Source organism: Molothrus ater, chromosome 2 (genome assembly GCF_012460135.2).
Source record: "Molothrus ater isolate BHLD 08-10-18 breed brown headed cowbird chromosome 2, BPBGC_Mater_1.1, whole genome shotgun sequence".
Taxonomy (NCBI): domain Eukaryota; kingdom Metazoa; phylum Chordata; class Aves; order Passeriformes; family Icteridae; genus Molothrus; species Molothrus ater.
The window spans coordinates 34,359,742-34,375,983 of record NC_050479.2 but is presented as its reverse complement, the minus strand read 5'-3'; the positions used below and the strand labels follow the sequence as shown (position 1 = coordinate 34,375,983).

General features: G+C 51.3%; 1 protein-coding gene across 3 annotated transcripts; it reads right to left on the bottom strand.

The window, feature by feature from the left end:
* Positions 1-381: 381 nt before the first annotated feature.
* SHOX (short stature homeobox) lies at positions 382-10,571 on the bottom strand. 3 transcript variants are annotated; one of them, XM_054514037.1, is made up of 5 exons: positions 10,298-10,571; positions 6,874-7,082; positions 2,350-2,407; positions 2,163-2,259; positions 382-649 (listed from the first exon to the last, which is right to left on the bottom strand). In XM_054514037.1, the coding sequence occupies exons 1-5, from the start codon at positions 10,569-10,571 to the stop codon at positions 382-384; spliced, it is 906 nt and encodes a 301-aa protein (XP_054370012.1). The 3 variants fall into 3 exon arrangements, with proteins under 3 accessions (XP_054370012.1, XP_036242793.1, XP_036242803.1); XM_036386900.2 differs by having other exon boundaries at positions 382-627; positions 2,171-2,259; XM_036386910.1 differs by lacking the exon at positions 382-649 and adding an exon at positions 1,197-1,247 and having other exon boundaries at positions 2,171-2,259.
* Positions 10,572-16,242: the final 5,671 nt, after the last annotated feature.

Here is a 16,242-nt window from a genome sequence, read left to right as displayed (position 1 = left end):
GTCCTCCGAGGAGTCTCTGACTGGCGGGTGCGTGTTTGCTGCTGGCGTGTGTTGTGTCCGGGGCCCCGCGGCGGGCGGAGCGTCCCCACCGCGCCACGCGGCACCTCCCGGCCGCCGAGTCCCTGGGGCCGGCCGGGCCAGCGAAGCGGCGCTCGCAGACCTCGGGGAAGGGGAAAGAAATAAAAACAAAACACAAAAATAAAATAAACCAAAAAAGAGATAAGGCGGCAGGGCGGCCGGAGCGCTCGCTGCTCGCCCTGCAGCCAGGGAGGAGGAGGATGAGGAGGAGCGGAGGGGCAGAGCGGCGGTCCGTGCGGGTCACACGCCCGCCCGCCGCGGGCACCCGGGGCGGGGTGTGATGGGGGGCTCGGGGCAAGCGTGTCAGAGCCCCAGGGCCTCGGCGTGCTTCCGGGCCTTCAGCCGCAGGTCGGCGATGCTGGAGTTCTTGCTGTTGCTCTTGGCGGCGGCGGCCACCACGGCGGCGGCGGAGGCGGACTCCGCCAGGGAGGCGATGGGCAGCCCGAAGGGCGGCGGCGGGAACATCAGGTAGGGCGCGTGGGCCGCCAGGTGCGGGTGCAGGTGCGGGTGCGCGTGGGCCACGCCCTCCAGCTGCAGCTGCGCCTGGACCTGGGCGGCGGGGCAGAGACACGGCGTCAGCCCCGAGCCCGCGGACACACGGACCCCCGGGACACGCATCCCCAGCCCCGACCCTTCCCGGGAGCCCGGCGGATGGAAAGACCAACTTGTGAGCGGAGTGTCCCCCGCAATCAGGGCGGCAAACCTCCGCTCCTTGCTCAACCGAGGGCATGGAGACACGCTTAACCCTCCTCCTGGTGGTTTTAAATAAATAAATAAATAAATAAATAAATAAATAAATAAATAAATAAATAAATAAATGCGGCCCAACGCACGGGCGCCAACAAGTGCTAAATAGCTAATTTTTTTCCTTTTTTTCCTTTTTTTTTTTTTTTTTTCCAGGGATGTTTATTTATACCTTGCTAAAAACTCTTTGGCCGTGGGTCCCTGCTATACCCGGCTAGTGTTTGCTTTGGAGCTTTCTAGACCTACACAAACACATTGGGTTGACTGAGAGATTTCAGCTTCGGGTAGGTTCGGGGAGGAGGGGGTAGAGTTTATTTATGTATTTAATTATTTTGGTCCAAATATGTCTTTTAAAAATCAATACAATTAATCTGTCAGCTCCACGTGTCTCCGAGATGGAGAAGGTGGTGGAGGGTCCCTTTGGGCTGGAAAAAAATCAATTCCCCGATTAATTGACAAAAAAAAAAAGAAAGAAAGAAAGAAAGAAAAGAAAAAAAAAAGAAAGAAAAATAAAATATAAAAATAAAATAAAATTTCCGACGGAGGAAAGGAAGAGTTACAACCGGCTAGAAGCGGAATGGAATTTCATCGCCCTCGTCCCGGTTTTCCCCAGCGGCCTTCCCCGGGTGGCTGCGCCTCGCTGGGGCACGGACCCGGCCCCGCAGTGGCGTCGGAGTCTGCGCTCCGCCACTGCCCCTGTCCTGGCTGGCCATCAGGGTGACAAAGCATTTGGGAGCAGGCTCCCCACCTCCGGGGTGGTCACATCATCGGAAAAGGACCGGTCTCAACAGCCCGCCCGGGAATGAGGAGGGAAACTACAGCGCAAGGGTCCGCATAGTGTTTCCCCCTCCTGGTTTGGCCCAGCGGGTGGAGGAGCCGCCCCCACCGCGCTCTCCGGGCCAGGAGGAGCCCAAAGTCCCCCGGGCTGCTCGGACCGAGCCGGGCCGGCCCTCAGAGGGCGGGCGGGCTCGTCCGGGCACTGCCGGGCCCGCCCCGCCCGGGGAAGGCGCTGCGGCCCCGGGAGCCCGGTGGGGTCTGCGGGCGGCCCCGGGAGCCCGGTGGGGTCTGCGGGCGGCCCCGGGGCCGTGTGCCAGCCCATGGCACGGCGGTGGAGGGCCCTGAGCCACGCCGGCGCCTCCCGGGCCGCGGGACCCCCCGCTCCGTCCCGAGCAGCGCTGAGCTCCCGAAAGCCGGGCGGGGGCTCCTTCGCGAAGTTTTACAGCCTGTTTTTAATACGTGCCAACTTCTATATAAATGGCACTTGTAAACGTGTCCGGCTTCCTCCCGTGCAAACGAATGGGGGTCGGAGCTTGCTGGGGGAAAGTAAATTAAAACCGGAGCTAGCTACCTGTTGGAAAGGCATCCTCAGGGCTCCCATATTCACATAGGGGGCTACTCTGCAGGCGTCTAAATGGCTGGCGGTTCCCAGGATCACACCTGCGGAGAGACACAGGGCCGGGTGAGAGGCGAAGGCGCCCCGGGGCTCCGAGGCCGCCAGCCCCCGGCCGGTCCGCACCCCTAACCCACCTTTGTGCATCTGGTTTTCCTGCTTTCGGCACTTTGCTCTCCTGTTCTGGAACCAGACCTGTGAAAAGAAAAAGCAAACAAAAACAAAACAACAACAAAAAAATGGAGATGGCCCAGGCAGCTGCTGAGGGAGCATTATCTCAGGAGCTAGGGATGGAGCTCACTGGGGTGAGGCCAGTGACTGCACAGCTTTGCTGAGGTCTCCCCTCGGGAGCAGTCGAGGGGATGAGCTCGGCCCCAGGCGGAGGGAGCCCCTCTCTGTGCTGCTGAGGGGCTGTTCGGGGGGAGCTCCTGCTCCTTGTTGTGCTCCCTCAGTTGAACCCAGGAGTCGGACAGCACTCTCGCAGAGGGAGAGACCGGGAGCCTGCCGCTCAGCATCGGTCCCGGAGGGCCCCGTGTCCCCTGGGCAGGCAGTGGCATTCCTTCTGCCACCCGTCTGGAGCGACACTTACAGTAAGACCACCCGCAGGACGGAGGGGACCCTCGTACCCTTCCCAGTCATCCTAAACAGCCCGGGAAGAGCCAGCGTGGGCCAGGTCAGACTCCGGGGTCTGGCCCCCAAGAGACTGGAGCTCCTGCCCTCTCCCGAGCTGGGCTTAAAATCGATGATCTCTGACAAGATGCGAGACACTCAACTTTCGTGAAAGGGTCTGAATCATTCCCCGTTCCCTAAATGTTAAAGAAAACAAAATCCGCTTCTGCAGACCTCTGGCCAGACAAGAGCAGCATCTTTTGCAGGCTGGGATGTAAAGTGCTCCTGCCCCTACCCGAGGAACGCCTGTAATCCGATAATGCTTCCCCAATTCCAGCCGTTCTCACTCAAACAATCGAAGAACTTTGCAGTTGCCACTGCGCTTCCCGTGCCTCTTTTCCAGGGGCATTTCAGACTTTCATTACTTTTCCCCTTCTGCCGTGCTCGATTAACAGCTCGCCCCAAAACATCATCAGAAACGCGGGCCAAAATATTTTGCGGATCCTTATCTTTACACCAAAACCTACCGAATATGGACAAACATTGACTTTCACCGCTGATAAAATCTTGTGGCTAAGTAAACACCTACAACCTTTGATGTTCTTGCACTTGCCAAGAGATCATACGGTTAATTAATACTAACTGCACTTCCTACATCAAATTTTCCCTTCAAGCTTTCTTCAATTGCCTTAATGATGGTCATTTACAACGGAGTAATTAGTGCAAAGAAAGGCTTCCGAAGGCATTAATTACCTCGGGTACCTCAGTGATTTTCTTAAGTAGGAATTGGCCTTCTCTGATTTAGCGCACTATTTCTCCTGCCTAGGGTGTCTGCGGGGGAAGCGCGCAGCGGGCGACTGCGGAGCGCAGCGGGTGCGGACAGACAGACCGACGGACGGACAGACAGACAGACAGCCAGATAGATAGACAGACAGACAGACCAGACCCACCCACCAGTCCTGGTTCCTGTCCCTGATGGCTGTCGCCAGCTCAGCCCTCCCCGTGCTAAGCGGGCATCGCTGCCGCCCCGCTGCCCTGCGCAGCCCAGCGCGGCACAAGCACAAGCCTATTTTTCCCTACCAGCAACACGCAAATATTAGCAACATGCATCGCTTCTCCTTTTTACTGGACCGTTAGGGATTTATACACATGTACAGATGTATTTAAATATAAGCATGCAAAATATTATCGAGCTGTAGCGACAATAATACATCTTCTTTTACTGTGGTAAATCCTTGCAGGAAATCTCCTTGTATGTATTCCCCATGCCCCCCCGCCTCGACAAAGCAGTGTAAATTGTCAGAAGAAATTTAAGCAGCGTTTAAACAACTTCTCTTGCAAATCAGAACATCTTTCAAACCGAAATTATATTTAAATCTGGAAAACGAAGTGGCCTTTCCCTTTAGCTACGAAAAAATAAGGTTATGAGGAATAAAAGTGATGAATTATCCACTGCATTAAGCGATAATAAATCAGGCTTGGTGTGATTCGCGATCAATTCCAATTAGTCATGAATATGCTAAGTAAAGCACAGTACACTGTTTTAGACAGTTATTTCTTCATTAAGGATCACTCAGTGATTTCTTTCACAAATGCTCTAATCTGATTTCCTTTTGATTTCCATTAGAGACAGTGAATAATGACATTTAATTTAGCCCTGCACCATAAACCCAAAGATATTTGTTGTAATTGAATTACTGCCTGCTCCTCACTATGGTCTCATAACTTTCAATTATAACCCTGACAGCTGGGTGATATGAGTTTCCAGTACAACACTAAAAATAAAAGGTTAATAAGGACTAGCTACCATAGGAGCTTCAATTTATTTACAGCAAATTTCCACGCTAAATTGAAACTATATCCTTTAACAGCAAGGGACAAGAGGTTCAGATAGGAATTAGAGAACAATTCTGAAAGTATTAGGGGGGAAAAAAACCCAAAAAACAAACCTTTCCCTTTTCTGCCTTTTCCTTTTTTTTTCCTGCTTCTGCTTATTGATGGATATTAACTCTGTGCTTATTTCCTAATTAATTATCCATTTCCTCACTTTTTCCTCTTTATACCTATTTTATGTATAAGGATTTTTTTAATCCACACAAACCTCTTTTATAAAATTAATAAATACATTTTTTCTAACCTCAGTCATAATCTCCTCCTGATTTTTTTGCAGGGTTTTTTTTCTTTTATTCTGTATGTGTGTGCTGTTTTAAGATCTGTAAGCACTTGAAGCACCAATTTTCCTGTAACTATGAACATCCTGTTAAGGTGCTCCTCAGTAATAAAGTACTTGAAAGAAAGAGTGCAGAATTCAATTACAAGTAATTTATTTTTATAGAAACAGTACATCAAGGCCTTGGAAAGATATTACAGAGCCCAAGTAAGAAGATCTGGGAAGATGACATAAGAGTTGATGTCCCCTTCAGCAAAAGTTTAATCTTTTCATTAATTTATATGGTGTGGTTAGATCAATCTTCCAGGAGAAAGTAGGCCAGCAGCACTCTGAACCCCTGCAATATTCCCTGCAAGCTGCCATTCCTAAGGCGTGTGCCCAGCACCATCCCTTGCCCTGCTCAGTTTGTACTGAGACTCAGAGGAGCTCAGGGGAGAGTAAAACCTTAAAACCTTGAAAGAGGAAAGAAGAGAAAAAAAAAAAAAAAAAAAAAAAAAAAAAAAAAGAAAAGAAAAAGGGAACGAAAGCAACTTAGGTACTCCATTTATTTCAGGATCTGCCTCCAGGAGACAATTGTTTAAAGCGAGGTAGTGGCTTGCTCAGGCAAATGCTGGCTGAGCAGTGTGCTGTCAGCTTGCCTTCCACACCTAAGGAGGGGCTCCAACAGACCCCTCTCCCCACTCCAGCTCGGGGCCGTGTTTCCCCACTTTCCCGCTGTGTCCCGGGAGTGAGGTCAAGGCATGGAGCCTCCGTCTCTGCCCACAGAGCCATACCCTGCCCATGAGTAGCTACCTGCACACTCCTACCCGCAGGTATACGTATACATGGGCATCTCTTAGCTCCAGGGTGTCAGGACGTTTTGTTCAGTGGAGGGGTTGCCTTGCTGACTTTTTCTTTTTGAGTTTTAGTTTGGTTTGTGTCTGTTAGGCCAAGTATAGAATTTTAATCCAAGAAGAGATTTCCTTCAGGTTTCTCCTGCTCTGGGCCTGCTCAGAGAGCCACAGGTTGATCTTATTTTTTCTAGGTAGATTTTTTGTTAATTATTTCTATGTTAGGGTTTTTTGTTTGGTTGAGGGTTTTTGTTTCTTTTAATATGACATCTGTTTTGTGGAAGCATTCCCTAGTTGGCTTGGGGGAAGAGGGAGTATTTTTCCTCTGCATCAAACTGAAAATCAAATTTTAAAATAATCGATGTGGAGCCACCCAAACAGACAGCTCTGGTGGCCCCAGGACTACAGCAACCCGGATCTATTTTCAAGATTTCGAAGTCTAATTGGCATTTAGCTGTCTCTGAAGTGGGATGGGAGGGACGGGGGGAACCTCCACCAGATGGGGTGGCATGCATTCATACGCTTGCTGTGCGAATCAGAGCCGGCACCTTTCCCCCGGCTCTGGCTAATCCCGTCCCTCAGCACTCAAACTGTCTAGCCTTATTCAGGCGATTGTTTTCTGGCCTTTTTCTTTTTTTTCCCCCATAATGGCCCCATAATAGAAAAAGCGGGAAGAAAATAAGGATTAAGGGAGAGTAAATGGCATGTTTGCAAGGAGGGAAAAAAGAAATCAAAAAAAAAAAAAAAAAAGCAGTTGTTCAGTTATTAGAGACTTGTCAACACTATCACCACCCAACCACCCTACCCTACACATATACCAAAAATAATTTTAAACCACCTTCCTAGGAAACGCTAGACACGGGCAGATATTCCCAGAGCAGAATAACTGTTTGGCAGGACAGGTACAGCAGACTTGCAAACAGCTTTCCCATCACACGTGTCACCTCTGCCTTCACCTCCCCGTTCTGCATGAAACGGGGCACTGTGCTAGGATCCGCTGGCAGTTGGGAAGGGAGGCGAGCACATTTCCAGGAACAGAGCCTTTCTCTTACCTGAACCCTAGCTTCAGATAGTCCCAGCCTCTGGCTTAGTTCCTCCCTCATGAAGGCATCCGGATAGTGAGTCTCATCAAAAAGTCTTTCCAGCTCGTTCAGCTGCTCTAGTGTGAAATTGGTTCTGCTTCTCCTTTGTTTAAGCTTGGTCTGTCCGTCTTCATCTTCTGACTTCACATCTTCCCTCTTCTCTTTGCATTCGTAGATCCCTGCCGGGAGGGGGAAGAAGAAAACGACGCTGAGCCTCCCCTCGCACCTCTTCGAAATTCTCTCACACAGGGGTCTCCCTCCTCCCCTCTTCGTCCCCAAACTCAGCACAACTTGCGAGTACAGCTGGCGGAGGGGGCAGGAGGTCCCCGGGCAGGCCCTGGAGGGCGAGAGGGGCTGAGCTGCGCTAGAGGCTCCGCGCCGGGCCGGGGGCAGCTCGCCCCAGGGCCGGAGGGAGGAAGGGAGCCGCGCTGCCTTGCCTGTCTGGTACCTTGTCAGGAAAACTGTACAGATACATATAATTTTATTTTCTTTCCAGGGTTAGGAGGAAGCCACTGGTACGGGCAGTTCGGGGAAGGGGTGGTAGGAAAACCGCCGGCCCCCCGATACCTCCAGGCAGTGGGAAGAGGTGGGGGAAGGGGGTTTCTCCGGCGACGTTTTCTCCCAAAGAGGTTTGTGCAAGAAGCTCCCTACCACTGTCATTGTGAAGCCACGATGATAGTATTTGTCTCGTAAAAGAAACTTTCCCTGGGCATGAGACAGAGACCGCCCGTCTGTCTCCTCCTCAACACCCCTCTTTCCCCCAGAAAACCTGCCAGTGGCTCGAAACCCCGGGGGAGGCGGTCCCTGTGCGGGACAGCGGGCTCCAGGGCCATGGGTCACCCCCAGCCCCTCCGGAACAGCAGGAACCCTCCCAACCTACAGGGACTCCAACAGGGCTCTGCGACCAGAGGCAGCCGCTGAGAATGCTTGTCCCGGGCAGAGGGGAGGCTGTGGAGGCAGCGGTAAAACAGTTCCCCTTTTCTGTCTTGGGTAGGGAGATTTCTTTTGCTTTGCCATATTATTCCCTACGTTTTTATTATTATAATTTCCCCGCCTTTTCCTTAATGCCGGGAGGCCTAAGGCACTGTCCTTCTTTCAAACCCAGCTAACGAAAACAGGAAGGGATGCTGGAGCGAGGGACACCACTTTAGGCTGAACCGGTTCCCCGGGATCCCCTGCCTGCCTGGGGCGCCCGCCGGGTGCGCATCCAGCGGGGCACCAGCGGAGTCCCGGGACGAGCCCTCCCTGACTGCCTCCTTTGTCCTGCCTCACCTTCTGGGTGGTGTGGATTTCGGGGGCGTCGCATCTGCGGATGATCCCGAATTAATTCCCTTTTTCCTCACCAAGTACACAGGTATTATATACATGTATACGTATGTATACACACACAGAGAAATGTGCTCATGGACATATATTAACCTATGTACTTAGGAGCATCCCAAAATGCAAATTATAAACTGCAAATCGTTAGTTAGTTAAACGTAATAAAGCGTTCTGAATCTAGGCTTAAGTCAGGCCGGACCCAAGCCGAAGCATTCGTTTTCACTTCCAAAATGAAAACTGTCCCTGGCCGTGATCGTTCCTCCGGGCTCCGGGCTGATACTGGCTGCATAAAACTTTGGGGAGGGTCTGGCCTCCGGATGGGGAAATTCGCTGGTTGGTTTTAATGGCGTTTTGTTCTCATTTCTCCTGTAAAGGGAATCCCTATGAAAAGACGAGGGTGCTAACCCAGCAAATGCCTAGGGAAAATCAGGCGCGTTCAAAAGCTGTCTCTTTTCCGAGGCTACAGCATGTCCGTGATAGGTATAAAATATTAACTAGCATATCGGTGGGACTGAAATCACACGCCGGAATCAGTTGAAATTAGACTGAAACCTGGCATGAATTTAAACTGTCACAAGCATCTCAGCTCTTTCCAACTCCTCCCTTCCATCCCCACCCCCAGCCCCTCTCCGTAGATTAGATTAGCTAAACATACAAGTCAGAATTTCGATTCATGAGAAAAAGGGGAGAGTAGTAGAGGGGGCTTTTTCGTTCTTTCTCATTCTATTTTTAATTCCTGAAGCATGCCCTGCTTTCATTTTTTTTTAAATCATCTCCTGCATCGAATTATTCCCTTAAACTGAATCTCGTTTTTCAGTCTCTCAACCAGAGAAGGAAAACAAGCAGAGCTGAGTGGTACTGGCTTGTGCAGAAATATGGGTAATATTCGGGAATACGGGATTATACCTCGTTCTTCTGTTTGGGGAGCAGGTAGAAAAAGAAGGATATTAAATAAAAGTTTGGGCTGTAAATTAAATCTCCCAGTGTTATATTAAACAAGATCAAACAGTAGGAAACAGCTGAAAGGCTGGTTGTTGTTCCCCAACCTATTAACCGGTTTTTATTACCCCAAGCTAGCCAGTAGCTCCCCAGGCAGGTCCACCTGTCTAACTTGCCTAGAGACACTTTCTCAACTTTCTAATCCCCCCGTCCTTTTAATTCTCTCCTTCCCCTGTGAGTCTGTGCGGGATTTTTAGCTGTCTTGGTTTAAAAAATATATATTTTTTAAATTGTCGTTGTCGTTGCTGTTGCTTAGAGAAGGGATGGGGTCGGCGGGGTGCCGTGCTGCCCTGGCCCAGGTGAGAGGGAGGACTGGCAGGGGACCGAGGGACCAGTCGGCCGGGCCGGCCGGTGCCTCTGGCCGCAGCGAGGTTCTGTCTCAGCGGCTCCGGGCAGCTGCCCCACAGCCAGGCTCCTCTCCTGCTTCTCGTCCCCGCCGGTCGGAGCCTCCGGTAGGGACAGGCTGACCGACCCAAGACAAAATGTCCAGAGAGAGCCCTCTCCACCTCCCGCTTTCTCCCAGAACGAGCAGCAGCATCCTGACGGCCCGGAAGCAGGAAGAACAGGTCTCCCAAGGCATTAAAACTCCCCGGACAAGGTTTCTTCGTACAAAAATACACAGATAGAGACAAAAACGTCTGACGTGCTGCGCTGCCCCCTTCCCCCAGGCTAGAGAACGCCTAACGCACCGGATCGATTTCGGATGTGAACGGGGGCTGGCGGGGGGGCAGGACCGAAGTTGTGACTTGTTTTTCGCGGCTACGCTCACGTTGTGCATGCAGGAGTACGTGTTCCTAAGCCTGTGTTCCCGCCGCTGCGGGAGGCAGGCAGGCAGGCAGGCAGGCAGGCAGGGAGGGAGGCAGGGAGGCAGGGAGGCAGGGAGGCAGGGAGGGAGGGAGGCGGCCGCCGCAGGGAAGCAGGATGCGGGAGCGATCCCGCTCGCCCCGCCGGGGCCGCACCGGGGCCGCAGTGACCGAGCCGCCCCCGCCGCGGAGAGCCAGGGGTGGCCGCCGAGGGGACCGGGGCTGCCGGCGAGAAGCGCGGGGCGAAGGGCTCCCGGCCCTGCTCTTACCTTCCGCTGTCCTGCCCGTGTTGAACTCCTTCAGTTTGTCCTTGTCGCTCTCTACGTGGTCTTTGAAAAGATGCACCGGGCAATGGTTGCTGCTCTCGGTCATGTCCTGCAGGTTAGAATCAGAGTTTCCAAGCTCCCTAGAGCGAGCCAACCCACTCTCCAAAACTTCCCTGTACGTGATGGTCTCCTTCTTGTTGCCGCTGCCACTGCCGCTGCTGCTCTCTTTGCTTTTCTGGTCAAAAGATTTGGATACAAAAGCCGTAAGTTCTTCCATGGCTGCCCGGTGATCTTATCCACAGAGATCCACTTGTTTTCAATCGGAGATGTGGCCGTCCTCTGCACGCTGTTTTTGCACGTAGAAGATGGGCTGTATAGGGTTAGATCACTCCTGCTGTTATTTATGCCTTTCAATTTGAGATCACACTATTTATACATGGCTACCTCAGCCCAACCCCCAGCTCTCCCTGTCTCCAGCAATTACTGACTGCTCCATAGTCGCAGGCGGACTCCGAGCAGCTATCTCCCCCACCTCAGTCCAGCAATTGGCTTTCTTTTCATTTCATCACTCTTTGGCATCTTTGCACCTTGATTTAGGGAGGCAAAGAGGCAACAGCGAAAAAGAGGGGGGGAGAGGGAGACAGAGAGAGAGAGAGAGAGAGAGGGAGAGGGAGAGGAATAAAAGGGAGGGAGGGGGGAAGAGGAAAATATGAAAATAGGTATCTACACTCTGTAAATGGGTTGCAGAAATGAGAGTCGAGGAAGACTTAATTGATTTTAAGGACATCCTGTGCGTGGCAACACTGTGAGTAAAAACGGACCCACAGCTAACCAAATAACTGAGCTCCTGCAATTAATTGTATCGCTGTCAAGAGGAAAGGAAAATGAGTGTTCAATAAAAAGGTAATGAATAAAAAGCCGGAGATGTGCATTTTTTTGTAATCATTGGAAATTCTACCTGATTTGCTATTTAGCTAATTTATCTTAAGTAAACGGTGAAAATAATCGGCGAAACAAAAATGCTGTTTTAAAAGTGTTGCCTGTTCTGGCTGGCGGTGGGTGGGTGGGTGCACGGCGGGGGACGTGTGCTGCAGCTAAACAAGTTGCGAGGTGCCTCGGAGGTCCGTGTCGGTGTGTTCGGAGGATGTGGAGTGGGTTGTTTGGCTGTGGGGTATCCATAGGTAGGGAGTCTCTCCAAATGTATGTGAACGTTGCAGGATCTGTCTCCTTGTTTATTGTTACTATGTTGTCTGAAGGTACTGTAGGGGGAAATTAAAATCTAAAATGTTTCTCTGGATATCGAGCTATCCTGCTGCATGCAGCAGAGGGATAATTTGTTAACATGGGACTGTGTACACGACAAATAGAGCATTAAACCTTTTTTTTTTCTTTCTTTCTTTTTTTTTTTTTGCCCCAACGAAACATACCCTGCCGGATTTAACATAGAACTCGCAATAATTTTCCCACCTTGATCTTGGCAGGCTGCAGTTATTTTTGTTGTACTCCTGTAATAATTATTATTCTGTGCGCTTGAATAGCTGCCTGAAATTCGTCTCCAGATAACAGCGCCGGCATTTCCAGCGCCTCTCCGCACCGTTTGATCCCCATGCGGAGCCGACTTCCCATCTATTTATTTCTGTCTCTTCTCCTCGGGCTTTAACGCGAAGGGTTTTTCGGTATTTGGAGGAATTTTGTCTTCTGGTCGTTTAGCTTTTTACGTCCTTCTCGTTCCCCCGCCTCGAGTTTGAGATAATCAGAGCTCATCATCACGCCACCCTCTGCTCTGAATCACAACCAAAGCAGGCTCCTTGTTGGAGCAAGGGGCCATTGTTTCTTTTCCGGGGGAGTGTGGGACTGTTCTGAAAATTAGCAGAACATTAAAACGCTAAAAATACATTTAATTAATCCAAAGGTGCCCCCAGCACCAGAGTTAACACTTCCACAGGAGGAGGGGGAAAAATAATAATCGAGGAAGCAATTAATAAAGAGCTTTAAAAAAATCAATCTCCCCCTGTGCGAATTTAAAATGATTATCTAGCGGGCAAGGATTGATCATTTGATCTCGGCACTGCGGATATCCCTGACATTTATTATATTGTCGTGTCTCGGTGGCATCCTTCCTCCAGAGTTCGTTTAACAAGTGAGGGAGCGGAGGAAGCCTTACAACTTAACAAACAGGTCTTGTCATCGCAAACGCCAATCAAATCCGAGGCTCTAATGTATATCACACAGCACCACATAAATAATAAAGGCAAACGATAGACGGGGAAGTAACGTATGGCTGAGGAAAGATCCCGGCACGACACGCTGCTTGTGCCTCTCTCATGCGCGTGTAAGGGCTCGTAGAGGATTGTCGCGCAGGCTGGTGCGTGCTGCGAGGGTGTCACGGACACGCGGGGACACCGGCGCTCACTCTCCCGTGGGAGAGGCTCCGTACCAGGGCCGGCCCCCGCCGCGGAAACTTTCCCCATCCCTCGGCTCGAACGGCACCGATCCCCACCGTGCCCGGTCTCCCTCTGCCTCCCTCGCAGCCAGCAGCAATCAAGGATAAATATTTACTGACTCCGCGTCCCCAGCGCTGGAGAGGCGCGGTGCGCGTCGGCTTCCCCGAGCTGCCGGAGTTTGCACCAAGTCCGCCGGATCCCCCCTTTCCTCCCTCTCGCCCCCGTCCCGCTCTCCTCCCCGCAGCTCCCCCCTGCGCCCAGCCCCACGCCTGCAGCCCCCGCCAGCGCCGGCCGCGCTCCTCCTGGAGCCCCCGGGCGCCTCCTGCCACTGCCGGGCTCCTGCCCCCGAGGACAGGGGCAGATCCAAGCCTCCTCAGATAGAGGGGGGGGGGAAAGCTCTCCTGCCCGCTCCACATCCCTCCCTCCCTGCTTCCCAGCAGCGCCCGATGGGAAGGTTGGTTGTCCCCGCTTCCCGCAAGGCGCGGGGCACAGCTCGGCGCGGGGCAGCCCGCGGGGCACCGCCACCGGGCGGCCTCGACGGCAGCGGGGAGGGCCGGGGGAGCCTCGCAGCCCGGGGGAACTTGCCTCAGACTCGCTCCGAAAGAGAAAAGCGAAACAAAGCACCGGAAAGGGAAAGGGAGAAAGCCGGGAAAATAACAAAAACAAACAAACAAAACAGGACCAGTGCAAAGCTCAACTCTCCCGGGGATCCGGCCTCCACCCTGCGCCGCGGACCCTGGCGGGGCGGGCGGCGGGGGCGCGGAACCGCGGGCATTCCCGAGGGCGCGCACGGCCCGGTGCGCAGCGCGGAGCTCTGCGAGGGAAGCCGGGCCCGTCCCGTCCCGTCCCGTCCCGTCCCGTCCCAGCGGCACGGCAGGGAGCGACGGGAGGCGGGGAGCGCCCCCGGGCCCCCCCGCCTCTTTGAGCAGCCCGCGGATTTGGGGGGACTTCGGGCAAGGTGGTGCAGGTGGGAACAAAACTGGGGGCAATTTTGTCCCCGCTACAAACTTTGATGGCGGGTTCAGAGAGGAATTACCTTTATTGCTGCTCCTGATAAATGGGCTGGGGGGAGGGATGCAGGGAGGGATAAAGAGAAGCAGAGAGAGAGAGAGAGAGAGAGAGAGAGAGAGAGAGAGAGAGAGAGAGGAACTGCCGCCCAAATATTCCATTCTCTTGCAGGAACGGAACTCCTGGGACCCTGTCGCAAACCTAAAAAGTCACCAGCGCTCCTCGGCACTTCCCTCTGCTCGCGGCTCCCCGCGGCACCCTGGGTACCTCTCTGCGGTGCCACAAGCCACCCCGCTGTCCCCGATGGCCCCTCGCAGGACCGCCCGTCAGCCGGCACATTGAGGGCTGTCCCGACTGCCCGGCCCACCTGAGGGCACCATGCCCCCAAATCCTCCTCCTCCTCCTGCCTCCCTACTGCCCTGGGGCAAGGACAGGAGCGCTCTGCCCGTCTGGGGGCTCCTAAGTGGACAAAAGGGGTGGCCCGTTTATTCTGCCCCTCTTCCTTTCCGCACCGCCGCCCCATCGGGGCTGATTGCTCCCCACGGAGCCGAGCCCGCCCCCCGGTGCCCCCTCCCCAAAGCGAGAGGGGGCATCTGCGAGCAGGGCAGGCAGCCTGGCAGCGGATAGTGCGGACCTTGGGCTGCAGAGAGAGGAGCGTTTATTTCGCGTGGTACCGATCCATGTGTCATTTTTTAATTCCTCTTTCAAAGGAAGCTCTTGACCATTGTGGTTTTTCTCCGAGTTAAACGAGAGGAATAATCATGAATGAGTTTAAACGTTGCATTAGCTTTAAGCATTTCCGAGGCAAAGTATTGAATTTCATATTTATAGGAGGAATTTACGTTTGTACATTTACTCGTGGTATGACGTAGGGCGAAACTGATTTCCTCCCACCCTCCCCCCTTCAGCTTATTTTGGTCGGAATGGGGCAAATAAGTAAGCAGAAAAATCATCAGTTTAATCCACGTTTTAATAAGCGCTGACCCGAAGAGCAAGATTTTGTTGAGTGGATAACTGAGTCCTCTCTCTCTCCATCTCTCTCCCTCCTTCCCTCTCTCTCGTGATTAATTCAGGGACTGTAATCATGGACATTGTACATCAAACCTTTCTGCTCACGCTACAGACTCCTGCAGATCTTTATTGGTTTACATGAAAGCGAGTAAACATATTTCAGAGGATGCCCTTTCAATCTGGCTCCATTTCCACTGCACATAATTCCAAGGACAATTTGTTTTAATAATAAGAATGGATGCAGTGTTAATGGTTTTCAATTTGTGTTAAAAAAAAAATTAAATATTTATAAGTATCGATCGAGGGTTTCAGGATTTTACAGACGTCTTAACACATTTCATAGATGGGATTTTTTTTTAATTTAGAAACCTGCGTCGTATTCTCTTTTATGCTGTTTATTGATTTAAGCAGCATCCGTGTCTCAAGCGAGAGACTAATAGATTTTCATTAAAATAGGCTCTCTTAATCCTGATTGTGAATGGATATGATTGATCCATCCAGCACACTACACATCTCTAATATTAATAAAGGACATTATCATGGCAGGATTTGCTTTTCCGTCATCAGGGCACTTTTGTTTCTTCCCCTTCCTTGCAACCTTAAAGATTTATTTGGGAGCTGTAAAACAGCCCACAGGAGGGAGACGCTTTGAGAAGAATACATTTTTTATATTAGATTTTTTTTGGTGGTGGTTTTAGTGGAAAGATTTTTTTTTTTAATTTACAAACTGCTGTGGCAACATATGGTGAAAATTAAACTGTTTGCCCCGCAAATCTAATCTTAAAACATTTATGTTGAGTTTTATTTTTAGAAAAACATTTTTAAAGGAGAGGAAAACAATCTTGCATGAGAAGTAAAATAAAGAACATTTGAAAGGCTATAGTTTAAACTAACAATAGCTTACTTCACCGGCTGACGCTGCTGGACTCGTATCGTACCTGATGAATATGTTACGAAGTGGTCGGGACAGCAGCGGCTACAGTAATTAATGGAGTGTGACAGAAATGCTAAGGGCTTAATTGTCTTTATTCCGACTTGTAGTAACGCAACCAAAGGGATACATTAATTCAGTACAAAAACACATAAATGCTCTGCTCTCTCCCAGACCAAGGTACAAGCAAACACACGCGCTCACACACGCACATCTCTTCTATTTCACGTTATTATTTCTTTTAAATATATATATAAAGCTGTATCTTTCCAGCAACGTTAATTACTCATATATTCATTACAGGGAGTCTAGACGTGTTCAAATCCTCATCTACTTTTACTTCTGCAAAATTAAAACATTCACGAGGTGAATTACAATAAGCAATTGCCTTTGTGTGTAATTAATTACGATGCAGTGGGCCAGCATAATGGGCGAGTAGTCCCCTTGCTTTCAGTTGCCCTGGATAACTCGAGCAGAATAGGAAGAGTCTGTGAGGGGAAGGAGAAAAAAAAGGAAAAAAGTTTAGAGCTGTAAAGTTTGTACTGAATTTAGCA

What these genes read in the sequence shown, in the direction of transcription:
- SHOX (XM_054514037.1), bottom strand. Translation starts at nt 10,571, where the DNA reads ATGGAAGAACTTACGGCTTTTGTATCCAAATCTTTTGACCAGAAAAGC. An exon ending in CACGGGCAGGACAGCGGAAG is followed by an intron (nt 7,083 to 10,297) that starts GTAAGAGCAGGG and finishes CCCTCCCGGCAG; the next exon opens with GGATCTACGAATGCAAAGAG. An exon ending in GGAAAACCAGATGCACAAAG is followed by an intron (nt 2,260 to 2,349) that starts GTGGGTTAGGGG and finishes GTCTCTCCGCAG; the next exon opens with GTGTGATCCTGGGAACCGCC.